General features: G+C 46.1%; 1 protein-coding gene across 35 annotated transcripts in view; it reads left to right on the top strand.

The window, feature by feature from the left end:
* CD44 (CD44 molecule (Indian blood group)) overlaps nucleotides 1-14512 on the top strand; it is an 87843-nt gene that overhangs the window by 23208 nt on the left and 50123 nt on the right. For all 35 annotated transcript variants that reach the window (XM_059709667.1, XM_059709666.1, XM_059709668.1 and 32 more), the window contains exon 2: nucleotides 11610-11775. In XM_059709667.1, the coding sequence (XP_059565650.1) occupies nucleotides 11610-11775 (166 nt within the window). The remainder of the gene's footprint in view (nucleotides 1-11609; nucleotides 11776-14512) is intronic.

Genomic DNA, 14512 nt, shown 5'->3' with positions numbered 1-14512 from the left:
GGAGGCGTGGAGGGCTTGTGAGTGGACGCATCACAGTAGTACTCTGATGGGCTGCTCTCTCAGTCTGATTTGTTTCCTAGAAGTTCAGGCCAAGACCCAGAGGGGCAGAGGCACCCCACTTCCACCAACTGTGTACCTGCTTATGACTCAAATGGAGCTCTTCTCCTAGAAACCAGGTCATTCAGTTGCCTTCCACGTCTCCAATATACTCTACTAAGTCCAAATTCTGGAGACTTCGCTTTATGGACCCTGGAAAGCAAAAGGAATTCCAAATCTCATTTACTCTGAATGTGTGTGGGGGGAGTATTCCCTTTCACCAGGTATCTGAGCTGATCTGACCCAAAGCCCCATAATAAATAAGTAAAATATGCCCCTAAGTTCATAGAAGAGTGAGTGTCAGACCACGGAGAGTGCCTGACAGGCAGCCCCTGTTATTCTCTATGGTAGCATTGCCTGGTATTTTCGGTGTGGCACTATCACTACTTGAGATTGCCTTATTTGTACATTAATCATTTACCTGTATACTGTCTGTCTCCCCATACTACAGTGTCAGCAGTTTAAGGGCAGGGACCTTGTATGTCTCCTCAGCACCCAGGATCATGTCTGACATCTAACATCTGTATCTTCTAGAAGATGCGTTGAATTGATGTCTGGGCCATGCCCTAGGCCAGTGATGGCGAACCTATGACACGCGTGTCAGAGGTGACACGCGAACTCATTTTTTTGGTTGATTTTTCTTTGTTAAATGGCATTTAAATATATAAAATAAATATCAAAACTATAAGTCTTTGTTTTACTAAGGTTGCAAATATCAAGAAATTTCTGTATGTGACACGGCACCAGAGTTAAGTTAGGGTTTTTCAAAATGCTGACACGCCGAGCTCAAAACGTTCGCCATCACTGCCCTAGGCGGACTAGTGGCAATTTGGGAGGCAAAGATTTCACAGGAAGAGGCCCTGTCCTACTCATCTTGATGTTTCCAGAGCACCTCTCAAATGCCTGTGGTGAAAGGCACTTAGGCCTTCACCAAGTGTGGTCTCTTGCCATCTTTGATGGCCACTAATTTGAAGGAAACTCAAGACCTTATTTTCTTTGACAACTTCACAGAAGGGTTATTTGTAACTTCCTCCATCAACCTCCTGGATCTGTGCACGGGCCACGCTCCTTCAAAGCAGGATGTTATGCTTGGCCCACTCCACATGAACATAAAATGGTAAAGACTTTCGTCCAAATCCTGTGGCTTGAGTAGGATTTAAAAACTTGTCAGAAGTCGAGTTTTCTGGAGCCTGGCACTTGAGGCCGGCATCTGTGGTTACAGAGATCTCACAGATTGAAAGCTGGGGAAGAGGTGTGAGTTACAAGCTATTAGCTCACAGGGCAATTGGCACCGGACTGATCTTGGCAATCTTTTGGCCCAGATTTTTCAAAATGTACCCACAATCCAGCCTCTCCCTCTGCAGGGCTTCTGCTTTGAGATCTTTGGGTTGCTTATAAAAAATATCTGAAGAATGAATGGTGGTGGGTTGTTGGACTGGGAAAGAGAGCCTGCCTTTTGAACACACACACACACACACACACACACACACACACACACACCTCTCTTTCCTTTAGCACCTGATAGAGTCAGAGGGAATGAGAACAGAGAGAGATTGAGTTATTAAAATGAGACTTGATGATTTTTGAGCCCAACACATTCAGAATTTGTGGAAATCTAGAACTTTCCATGGTCACTTGCAATACTTGTTGCAAAAAAATGCTGTGATGCTGTGTTACTACATCACTTCACTGTATTTGAAGAGGAAAGAGGTAACCTAAAGATGTGTGTTTTGCCTGGCTGGTGTGGCTCAGTGGTTGAGCATTGACCTATGAACCAGGCAGTCATGGTTTTATTCTAGGCCAGGGCACATGCCCGGGTTGTGGGCTCCATCCCCAGTGTAGGACATGCAGGAGGCAGCCAGCCAATCACCTCAGTTTCTGGTTCAGTAAGTTCTGTCAAGCCCACTGCTACCCAGCCCCAGCCCTGTAGAATAAGATTGGAAATTCAGACTTCGCTATATTTTCCTTACGGGGTGAACCAGGGACAGTCTTTAGGGAGAACTTTAAATTGTAAGGTGCTTTTATTCTTGAGACCAAGGGGGAAAAACACAAAAATAGTAATGGCGAGCCTGGATCACATGTAAAGCACTTTCCACAGCGCCTTTCATTTGGGCTGCAGCCTTGAGCGGCAGAGCCTGTGCCAAGTACTTAACCCGCTGACTCTCTGTTTCCATGGCTCTCACATGGGGTGACTAACCCTCTTAGGGAGCCCCCGCTGCTTTGCAGGCCTTGTGGAGTGGTAGTTATCATTGTTATGATTGGCACCTACTGTGGTGGTTTCCAGAGTGTTCCACTGAGTCTCCTAGACCGTTGTGGAGGGTGTCAGGACCATCGGTGGGGTGGGGTAGGGTGGGGGCTGGGCAAGAATGAGCAGTGGGTGGATGGAGGGTCTGGGGTCTGTCTCTCACCCGCACTCCAGCTCTCACTGGGACAGCTCTGCTTTTACTTTCTAAATATTGTGGTTCTGCCTGCGACCTCATGGTGGGAGGGAGAAACAGTCTGAAATCCATACCTCTTCTCCCCGAGAGCCGCCACTTTCCCCCGTAGCAACCAGGGAGAAAAATGGAGAGAATTCTGCCTTGAAAATCTGGTGCAGGTCTGGATTTTACTCACATTCTGTAAGACATTGAGGCTCTGAATCTCTTGTCCCTTAGTTTCTTCATCTGTAAAAGTCAACCAGTTCTTCCAAACGCTGGTTACAGACCTGAGCAAAAGCTTTACATGAATTAGGTGATGTATCCATAATTGTAATAGCCTCAGAAAAAACATCTAGTTATGAAGTGGGATCCTTTGTGTTTTTTTTGTTTTTGATTTGCAACAGGAAAACTCTATGCGGGCCCCTGAGATGCTTTTTAGTTTCATTTAACCACATCCTGGGTTTGTGCTAGTCAACTTGCTAAACGGATAGGAGCCAAAAAAGAAGAAAGCAAAGGTTGCAAAGCTAGAGTGAGCAGTTTCCTGGTCGCTATGGCAACCCGCAGGGGCATACCCTGGGGTTTCTCTCCCTCGGCCATCTTCCTGGAGGCTCGCTCACCAAAAACCACTTGGCCTTTCAGAATCCTGCATTGAGGTGACAGTTCTGGGGCACATCTTCCTTTGCCAGAAAGACCGTTGGACCCAGGGTGTGGAGTGGGAGCCGGAACAGGCTCTCCCCGCCTTCTCCCCTCCCCCAGGTCCCATCCTCCCAGGAGGTGGCAGGGGCAGAGCTCTGCAGACTGTGAAACAACCAAAGAGCTTCACTGAGTCAGTTGCTGGAGGCCTTGACTGAAGGGCAGAGTAGTGCTGAGAACCCATTGGGCTCTTCTCTGGATCCCTGTTGGTTCCATGTTGGCAGGCAGAGAGAGGTCAGGGGCTACAGCCGGGCACCAAGGAGTTGGGGTGCATTTCCTTTTTAAGTGCAAAGAGATGACTAGTTCAATGGAAAGGCACCCAGGACATTCTGGAGGAAACTCTCTGGGTATGATGGTGTATGACTATTTTCTCTGCTCCTTAAACCCTCACCCACCTCCTGAGCAGCTCCGGCAGAGACTGAGTCCCTCAAGACTCATGGTCTGCACTGAGAAGCCAAAGGCGATTCGGCCACCGAGTGTGATTTTGGCCTCATTCAGACGTAGATGCTGAACAATAGAGCCTTTCTCCAGGAGCCCATCACATGGGCGTCAGGGGATGCAGGCAAGTGTATGGGGGCAGCAGGAAGGCGTGCCAGTCTTCTGGATGGGCGGGCCTGGGTGCCAGTAGGGGTTGGAATAGCTAAGAAAACTCCCAGATGGAAACTTCTGGGCTCCAAAGACCTCCATGGAATAAATGAAAACCAGAATGCCTTCTTTGTCTTGTTACGACAGTGGATTATAGCTTGATTGGGAATGGCTTGCTCTGACCTCTTATAAAAGCAGTTCAGTAGTAAGAGTACTGGTTTGGGAGTCAGGAGTTTAGCAACCATGGACCCCTAAGGTCCAGCTTTTCTCAGAACTGGCTGGGGGACTGAGCTCAATCATTCTGGATTTTGTTTTCTATTGTGTTTCAAGAGAATTGGATTAGGAGCTGTCTGTTGTCCCTCCTGGCTTTAAACACAGATGATCCAATTAGTGATGATGGGAATCAAGAAGAAATTGACTTTTTCTTTTCCTACTTTGATGAGAATCATACTGTTAGTTTTGTGAGTTGCATAATCTTTTTCAGACATGAACTCAACATATCAAAAGACAGAAACAGAATCCTGGCTATTTCATGATAAACACTATAAAAATTTTTTTAAGTGGAAAACTCATCAGTGCTTTGGGCTGCCACTGCCCAAGAGGCTTGCGTGCGACAGACTCACAGGCGCTTCATGGAGTCAGTTGCGATCAACCCGAACTCCCTGCTCCAGATTGGCCTGGTGTCTCAGCTGAGACTGAGAGTTCAGATTGAGCAGCAGACATCTCTTAATGTCACCAGGGCCTGGGCCAACCCTGCATCTCAGGGTCTTCTGTTCCCCCTGCCTGACCTTGGCCAGAGCCCTCAGGCTGTGAAGGAAGAAAGAGGTCTAAGCTGTAGCTTGGGCTGGATTCTCAATTCCCGAGGGATCGTGGGAAGAGGACAGGTAGAATCAGAACGAGGTAGCCAGCCCAATGTTGGGGAAAGCAGGTGAACATGGGGAGCTCAAAATCTTCTCCCCAGGGAGAACGTGGCAGTTCCACCAGTGAGGGGAACCTTTCCAAGCTCTTGGGCAAAGGGCCCTGCCCTTTTAAGCCTTATGGTCTGGAATCAAGAGAAATAGGATCTTAAAATAATATTCAACAAGCTCAAATTCCTCTCTCCAGAGCTCTCTTTTAATGCTCACCTTTCCACACTTTAAAAACCATATGGAGTCCTGGCTGGGCTCAGTTGGTTGGAACATTGTCCCATGCACCGAAAGGTAGGTTCCATTCCCGGTCAGGGCACATACCCCGGTTGCAGTTTTGGTCCCAGTTGAGGCACCATTGGGAGGCAACCAATCAATGCTTCTCTCTCACATCGATGTTTCTCTCTCCCTCTCTCTAAAAATCCATTAGAAAAAATCACATGGAGGATAAGTGGGTTTCCTGTCGTTCTAGCATCTGCCCCATGATCAATTTAACACTGCAAGGTGATCAGCTGGACTGCCCAGTCTGAAACCCGGGTTCACGGCTTACTAGCTCCAGGTACTCATGTCTTCTCAACGAATCAGTTACCTTCTGTGAAAAATTGGGGCTAATACAAAACATAGAATTGTTGTGACAATAAAATGAATTCTTACAAGGAAACTGTTGAAAACCTCATATGGCCTAGAGTAGGTGCTGAGTGCATGCTCGCTGTTGTCATCATGGCATGAGAACTGCATAGTCATTGAGTCATGGGAACTGGCTTTATCCCCATCTTCAAGAAAAACCAACTTCTTCAGGGAGCAAATCAGTAGAAAAGAAACATTTAATTCTGCTGCATCCCTCCTGAGATGACAGATAGGGACCAGACACATCTGGGTGGTGCGTGTTGGAAAATAAATTAGTTTATTTTGGACCATCTGGAGAAGTCTGTTTTGGAGATCTGAAGTCTCTGACACAGTATGATGATCGCTGGTGGTCCTCCTGTGAGACCCCTATGTCTGGCATCCTCCCTCGGGAGATCTGGCCTCAGAAATGGCCCTGTGATGTGCCCATCGCTGAGAAGACCATTTTTAGAATTTGGACAAAGCCAATTACAAAACTGAAAGTTGGTCTCTGAAACATTTGTTTCCAGGGAAAACAGCAAAGTTTCTCAGAAGCAAATGCTTTCGGTTGAAGAACATACTAAGTGTCCAATAGGGAATTCTCAACAAGGCCCAGCTGGCGATTCTTCAGACATGATGTGGGGAATGGATCTGAGAGGGGCTCTTTTTGCACCCCCCACATGTGCTTGCCCTGTCAGGGAAGGAGGAGAAAGAGAACATTCATTCATTCACTTGTTTAACATGTGCCTATTTTATGCACTACTGTGCTGGGTACTGGGGACATGGTGATGAAGGAGAGACGTCTGCTGTCATGAAGCCCACAGGGAAGTTCCAAAATTCCGGAATCCTGGAATTTGATTACTGAAGAGACCTTGGAGAGAACAATCCTTGTAATTATGTTTTTGTTTTGTTTTTAATCCTCACTTAAGGACATGCTTAGAGAGAGGAAGAGAGAGAGGGAGGGAGAGAGAGGGGGGGGGGGAGAGAGAGGCGGGGGAGAGAAAGAGAGAAACATCAATGTGAGATAGAAACATTGATTGATTGCCTTCCGTGCATGCCCTGACTGGAGATTGAACCCACAACCCAGGTATGTGTCCTGACCAGGAATACAACTGGCCAAAAACTGAGCCACACCAGCCAGACTCCTTGTAATTCTTTATGTGTTTGTGTCACAGACTTCTTTGAGAAACTAATGGGATCCCAAGGATGTTGTTCCCATTAAAACACCTAGACACACACACACACACGCAGAAGCACACATGCACATACTGTATATGTACACACAAATTTTGCATATAATTTCACAGTGGTATAGATCCCCTGAAAATCAGCGTGTAGATTCCAGGTTGAAAACTTCCATGGCTAGCTAGCTGTGTGACACCCCACTCCACCCACCTCTCAGGAAAGTTTGGGAAGATGTAGGTAATGGCAAGTTGGGTGAAAATTACACAGTGCTGTACTCCCAGCAGATCCTGTGATTTTCTACTCAGGAAACAACTGGGGTAAAACCAAGAAGCTGTTCGTCTCAGGCCCTGGAATTTAGGCAAAGTTTGGAAACGAGGTGGGGTGATTTTACTAAAGAAACCTATTTCCCTTGATCTGAGGCTGGTGGAAAAGAAAGTTAAGATTAATGGTGTCATGGGTCAGCTATGGCTTATCCAAGTAAGAATGACCTTACCCAGAACCTGCCATAATTGGCAGCATAGCACAGAGGTTAGAATGCTGAGCTACCAACCTTCCTGTGAGTTTGGTGCCAGAGTAGGTTAAACAATAGACACTCTTAGAGAGCTCCTTTTTGGAATCTTCCTAAAAGCTCACACTGATAAACCTCTTCCCATGTTGGTGAAGAGATCCCCGGGTGCTGGGCCCCGTGACCCCTCTGTCCTCTTGGCCACCCTAACGGCCCGGGTGGCATTTCTCCCTCCAGAGGGGCTCCACCCTGAATCTAAAAGTGGCCTCAACCCATTGAAGTTGCCCTTTGGGTGTCTCAGAGGGAGGAACTTGGGACTGTTCATTTATTACACGATACATGAGATTTATTGGAGACCAGAGGGCTCAACGGAAAACGTTCTTGATTTATTTCCAGTTGGAAAGGCTTGTTTGAAAGACACATCAGCCAGTTGCTATTAGCCTCTTGAGTCACAGCAGATCCCTAATCACAGGGGCCTCTGTTTCTCAGGAGAGGCGTGCAGACATCTCAGGAGTCCTGTGTGTCTGCAGGGTTTGCAGCGTGGCCAGTACCACTGCCACAGACACGGGCTCGCCAGTGATCTGTGGTCCATGGCTATTCACGCCTCAGCCTTGCTCTAACTTTACTTAGAAACTGCCATGGAATATTAGCAGCCATACATTGGGGGCTGAGAGGCCATAAAAAGTTCCTTAAATCAAGTGTACAGTTAAATAGTGGATAAGCCTGTGGACTCTTGGTGCCAGACTGGCTGGATTTGAATCCCAGCTCCATCATTGCCAGCTCTGGGAACCTGGGCATGTTTCCCCCCTCTCTGTGCCTCAGTCTCTGTATCTGGAAAGTGGGGGTAATAATGGAACCTATTTCCTAGGGTTGTTTTAAGGGTAAAATGAGTCAGTCCTTGTAAAGTGCTTAGAATAGTGTCCGGCATATACATAATAAACACACAAGATGTATTTATTGTGTTATTGCCGTTGGTACTATTAACAGTACCCTTTGGGGTAAGAATTTTGGTTTGCATAAGTGTTAAGGAAGCCCTTTGGGAAGTCATCATAAGTTATCAGGACTGGAAGGACACACAGCCCTGAAGGTCTGGTCCCTTTTAAGGTATCAAGGACTCAGAGGAAAGGAACTGTGAACACTCATGGGCTAGTTGACCTGAAATGAAGTTTTGGCACCATCTTCGCAATTCCAGATGGCCGATTGCCGTCAGGATTAAGAGTTGGACTTTTTCATGAGATTAAGATAAGTGTATGTTGTGGAATTTTCACACTTGCATAGAATCTCTTCATTCATTTGGCAGCCCTTGGCTGATGCCTGCTGTCTGTCAGACCTTGTTTAAACCTGGGGCTGAAGATTAAGTTTACCTGTTTCTTCCTGTCTTGGCTGAGCAGAGTACACACAACCACACACCACTACTTGCATACACACATACAGACACACTCACACAATGCATGCGGGTATTGTTTATCAAGTTACATTGGCTGTGGCACGAAGGGTTTTATTCTAAAGTCTCAACCTGAATTGGTTCCTGTTGCCTTTGCATATCTGTGTGCCAGGTAGCAAACTAGAATCTATTTTAATAAGACAGAAACTGCCATGGAGCGCCAAACCACCGCCACGCCTCAGCCTTTCTTTTTTGCCGGGGAGTGACAGCAGCCGCCTGGCTGAGCACTGACAGGCAGTGGGCCTCTTCTGCCATCTACTGAAGTCTCCCCTCCCAGCCTCGCCTCCAAGAAGCGAATGGGGACGCCTTGTTTTTCCTTGGTGGCTAGACCCCCGAAAGGGCTGCAACCCAGTGTGACAGGTTCCCTTTGCTAAGATTGGCCAACAGACGCCAAAGCTGAAAATGTCCGTAAAAACAAACAGTATTTCAAAAGGGCCTTGTGCGGTTCCCTCCCCTCTGCTTCTTTTGCTTCATCAGCCACGTGCTGTGTGACTGGCTAAGGGGGACACCGTTACAGACAAAAAGGAATGAATCTCACACCAAAACACACGTTCTCCATTTCTCCTACTTCTGAAGTTTTTTAAAGCACCTCCATGCTCATGATGCAAACAAAGGCAAAAACCAGTTGAGACAGGCTTACTAGTATGTCTTTTCAAAGCGTCATTGCTTGTTTCTTCTCTCACTGTTTTCCGAGTCAGGAAAGGAAAGGGCATACAGAAGTTTAACAGTTCACTTGTCACCACACTTTGCATTTGTCTGACACTGTTTTCTAGGGGTGGGAACCTGCTTCCTGCTCAGAAAGGAGAGAGTCCTTGTTGCCTGTACAGCTCAATAATATTGACCCTCTCTGTTCTCATGTCCCAGTAGCGTAGGGTTCCTCTCTCCTTCAGAGCGAAATATTGTTCTAATAACACAGGATCCTAGGGCAAGTGGCAAGGTGGTTTGGAACATGGGTTTGATATCTAAACAGACCTAAGATGAAATTCCAGCTCTGCCACTTAATAGCTGGGAAAGTTGCTTACTTTTTCTGAGCTTTAGTTTTTCCACCTATAAGTAATATGTACAGATATACATTAAAAACACCCCCCCCCCCGGGGTTCTCGGAAGCTGATGCAACACAGAACCCCAGAGGTTCCGGTTACCCAGGGACAATGCAGTAGTGGGCTTCCCCTACCTGGGCTATTGGCTTAGAGTATAGAGAACAAAGCACCTGAGATTCTGGAAAGTGACTACAGGCTTGAGACGGAAATCCTCACTTCCTTGGGCAACTCAGTTCTCTGAGCCTCAATGTTCTTGCTGATTAATATGCAGAATCTTCCTGATGATCTGCAGACCTGCACACATGAGAGAGAGAGTTTGAGTTAAAGCCAGATCTGTCGGAATCCAGACCTGGCTCGTATCTAACACAGTGATGCCTGGTCTGGCACAAGGTCCACCAGTCCCCAGGGATCTGTCGGCAAGAGTCCAAGAGTCCTCCTGTCTTGGAGGCTCAAGGAAGTGCTCAGGAGGAATTAGGCTTCACCAGGACGGTGTCAATAACGTAACCTTTCGGTGTTGGAGCTTACTCAAGTGCACACCGGATAACAGTTCCAGAAAAATAGTGAGATTTCAATGAAGGCCTTTTCAGTCTTTTGAGATTGTTACAGGGGATCCTATGGAACCAGAGGATTGTTCAGCTCCTTATTGAGATTTCAGATTAATATCTGCAAAACTCCCAGAAGTCCTTGGCTCAGATCACTTTCACCAACGAATAGCAGTTAGGTTTCCTAGGGGATGTCGTTAACATAAGGCCTCAGACCTATCTGTCAAGATGTTACAAGTGTGTTTTTGAAGATGTTTTAATGAGTCGTTCATTCATTCAACAATATTCGTTGAGCATCCCCTCTCTGTCAGGTACTGTTGTGGGCATTAGAACACAGCTGTAAACCGGTGGAAGGCCTTTCCTTTTTTTTTTTTTTTTTTTGGAGCTTCCATCACAGAAAGGGCAGATGGATAATAACTAAATGCACAAATAAATAAACACGTTGCTGTGAAGACACAAACGCCAGATGAGGTGAGGGAGGCGCCGCGAGTTGGATTAGAGTGTTCAGGGAAGGACGCTAAGAGGTGATGTGGAGTTGACAGACAAGAATGGGATAATCCGAGGACAGAACATTCCAGACAGAGGGAAAGGCAGATATGAATGTTGGAAGGTGGGAAAGAGCCCAGAATGCCCAAAGGAAGCGAAGGGAAGCTCTGTACCTGGAGCAGAGTGAGCTACTTAAAGTTTAGAGAGAGAGATAGGAGCCAGAACACGTAGATCTTATCAGCAGATAAGATCTTATTTATTCTGGGTAGAGCCGGAAGCCGGTGGAGATATTAAGCAAGGGAGCAAGACCACACAATTGTGGGAAAATACACGTAATATAAAATTAAGTGGGGAGAAAAGACTCCCAAATCTAAAATTGTATATTTAGTATTATTTTAACTAGAAACAAACTAAAAGAAGATGCAACAAAATGTTTAAAATGTTAGCCATGCTTTCTTAGTGGTGGACTGGCTTTTCCTTCCTTCCTTTCCAGAATTTTGTAAGTTTTCAACAAGTTTGTATTGCTTTAATAATCAGACATAAGTCATATGCTTTTTATTTTTACTTATTCATTCACCTATTGAGGGATATCTTGGTTGATTGTAAAGTTTGGCAATTGTGAAGAAACAGCTGTGTGTAGGTTTTTGTGTAGACCTAAGTTCTCAGTTCCTTTGGGGAACTACCCAGGAGTGCGATCGCCGAATCAAATAGGAAGAGAATGCTTAGTTTTGTAAGAAACTGTCAAATGGCCTTTTAAAGTGGCTGCGCCATTAGAGACAAACTGAGGCTTATTCAACATTTGAAGAGTTTGTTTGAGCAAAATTCGATTTCAAGCAAGCAGCGCCAAACCCAACGTGGTTCGCAGCGCTCCCAATCATATGCTTTTAAAGGAGTTTGTTGTGCAGCAGTTGATGGAGAGGAAGTCGGAGGGATGGAACTTTACTGTGTCTTAGCTCAGATTTGAGCCTAGTGTGATGGTGCTTTGGAATGTTGGAGCAGTAGAGAAGTTTATTTGGCTTTTTGAACGAGGCTGCTCAAAAACTAACTTCTTACCCCTCCCTCATTATGTATGCAAACGAATATTAACATTTCTTGTTTCATCCCATAGATTTGAATGTAACCTGCCGGTACGCAGGCGTATTCCATGTGGAGAAAAATGGTCGCTACAGCATCTCACGGACTGAGGCAGCTGACCTCTGCAAGGCTTTCGATTGCACCCTGCCCACCATGGCCCAGATGGAGGAAGCCTGGCGAGCGGGGTTTGAGACCTGCAGGTGAGAGCCCACTGAGAGCGCTGGCTGTCTGGGCCGAGGGGGTGGGGCTTAGCAACGGGAAGGCTCCTCCCTGGTATCTGATTGGATGATTGCTTATTGGCCACGTCAATCTGGAACTTGCCTGACAGTGGAAATTTAAAGCCCTCTAAAGACACCCTTGTAAATGATAGCTGGGCTGCCCAGAGGAGGCCATTAAGGGTCAACAGCCGGAATCCTAATGCCTGCTGTGCTTCCACATGGCGCTCTCCTGGCTTTATAAACGTGCAATATTATTGTCGGAACCACACAAGAAAACGTAAACCAAATAACAGGGTTTAAAATAAATAAGTGCCTGGCGGAGTCTAGGCCCTGCAGACTTGGCTTAAAGCAGATTTTTCAAGCAACCTTCTCTTTCTGTTTGTTTCTTTATTCTCTTCTATGTCGCTTTAGTTTGAGAGGGTTGAAAAAAGGGGGGGGGGCATGAAAATTAAGACAAATTACAAGCGACTGGGAAAGAATGGGAGGGACTCACTCAGGAGGGCCTCCTGGGCTGCTTCTGTGGAGACCACGTGCTCCGTGGAGCTTTCCTCAAACCCTCGTTGGAGGGGTGCACTTTAAGAGCAAGCTGTGGTGAAGGCCATGGTGAAGTGTATGCTTTGGTTGGTCTTCACTAGACACACTCTAAGTCATCTGAACAACTGCTCGGTTTCCATCCCAGTCCACCGCTACCCCTTCTGTGCTTTTGCAATGGAATGACACCAGGAACATTCAATACATCAGTCTCCGCCCTTGGTTAGAGAGTAAGATACCCACTTTATGAACGGTAGCGGAGGCTCTTGCTCAAAAGGAAAACCTTTATGTCTTAAACAGTAACTTGCAGCAATCTACATTTCAAGTGCTCAACTAGCCACAAATGGCTAGTGGCTCCTGTATGGGACGACATTGATTACAGACTGTGTCCATGGTCACAGACAGTTGTATTGCGCAGCATTGCTCTAAAGCAGAGAGCGGCTGTAGAAGACATCTGTATGCATTCAGAGATACGTTGGCGAGAACGTGAAAGGAGCAGAGAAAGGGAGCTAGCTCTGCTGGCTGCTCACCCTGCGCTGTGGTCTGCAATGAAGGAAGACTAGTTAGCACATCCATTGATTCTATTCCCAAGACTAATTGTTTAACCATGGCTGGGACTAGGTCAGCTAGAGAAATCCACTAAGGGAGTGGATTTAGTGAGCTGAATTTTGATTGTGAAATGCAGACAAGGCCTACTTACAGAATACAGACATGTTCTCCTAGGCCAGTGGTTCTCAACCTTCTGGCCCTTTAAATACAGTTCCTCATGTTGTGACCCAACCATAAAATTATTTTTGTTGCTACTTCATAACGGTCATGTTGTTACTGTTATGAATCATAATGTAAATATCTGCTATGCAGGATGGTCTTACGCGACCCCTGTGAAAGGGTCGTTCGACCCCCAAAGGGGTCGTGACCCACAGGTTGAGAACTGCTGTCCTAGGCTGAAAAAGAGGGAAGTTATTACTCTTTCCACTGCCCATCAGTGAGCACACAGATGCTGGGCACTTGTCCACAACCCCTCACTTAACCCTCGAAGGGCACCACAGTAGATTATATATTACCCTACTTATGGGTGAAGCAAGAAAAGCTCAGAGAAGTTCCCCAGCTCGCCCTGGGCCACATCACTGGCATGGGGAGGAGTCCAGATTCAGGTCCTACTTTGCCTGAGCCCAGGGCAAGATTTTAATGACCAAACCCCAAGGAAGGACTGCGAGCAAAGGGGAGATGCAGGTATGATGAACGGATGTGCTGAGTATTTCTTTTCTCTCTGTGAACAGCAACCTACTCATGCAATATACACACATGTAAATGTTAATATCCCCAAATGTATAGTGTGACACCAAAACTGGCTGTGACACACAAAACTGGCCGTCGACGTGATGTGGCAAAAACTCAAGAATAACTTAACAAGGGAATGTAGGTTCTAGGTCAGTGGTTCTCAACCTTCCTAATGCCACGACCCTTTAATACAGTTCCTCATGTTGTGGTGACCCCCAACCATAAAATTATTTTCGTTGCTACTTCATAACTGTAATTTTGCTACTGTTATGAATCGTCATGTAAATATCTGATATGCAGGATGTATTTTCATTGTTACAAATTGGACATAATTAAAGCATAGTGATTAATCACAAAAACAATATGTAATTATATATGTGTTTCCCGATGGTCTTAGGCGATCCTTGTGAAAGGGGTCGCGACCCCCAGGTTGAGAACCGCTGTTCTAGATTGTCAGTGTAAAACAGACTTGGTGCATGCAGTAAGGGTGGGATGGGAGTAGGCTCACGGGGTATTATCATTTAAAAAAGAAATCTATGCCAAAGAAATCTATGGTTCCACCCATAGCTGAAAGTAAGCATTGCAAAACTCATTTCCATAATTTCACTTAGGTAGCAATGAATCAGCTATGTGCCATAGCACAGATGGCAGAGTCTCAGGCTATGAGAAAACCTTAGCTGTCTGCCCCACCCTGATTAGTAGCAATTCTCAGATATATGGAAACTTACTGACATTTAATTGCGACCCCTCCCCCCACCAAGCTAAGGAGTCTTTGGAGAAACCAGTCTGTCTGTTTAGATGAGGAATTAGTCATGCAAGCTGCAATTGCAACATGGACTTAATGAGTTCTATGTGCTTGGAAATTTCAAACTCACAGCCATTTCCACGGGTCTTGCAGGGTCATGCA

This window comes from Myotis daubentonii, chromosome 9, assembly GCF_963259705.1.
Source record: "Myotis daubentonii chromosome 9, mMyoDau2.1, whole genome shotgun sequence".
Taxonomy (NCBI): Eukaryota; Metazoa; Chordata; class Mammalia; order Chiroptera; family Vespertilionidae; genus Myotis; species Myotis daubentonii.
The sequence above is the reverse complement of the archived record's forward strand: the minus strand, read 5'-3'. Positions and strand labels throughout refer to the sequence as shown.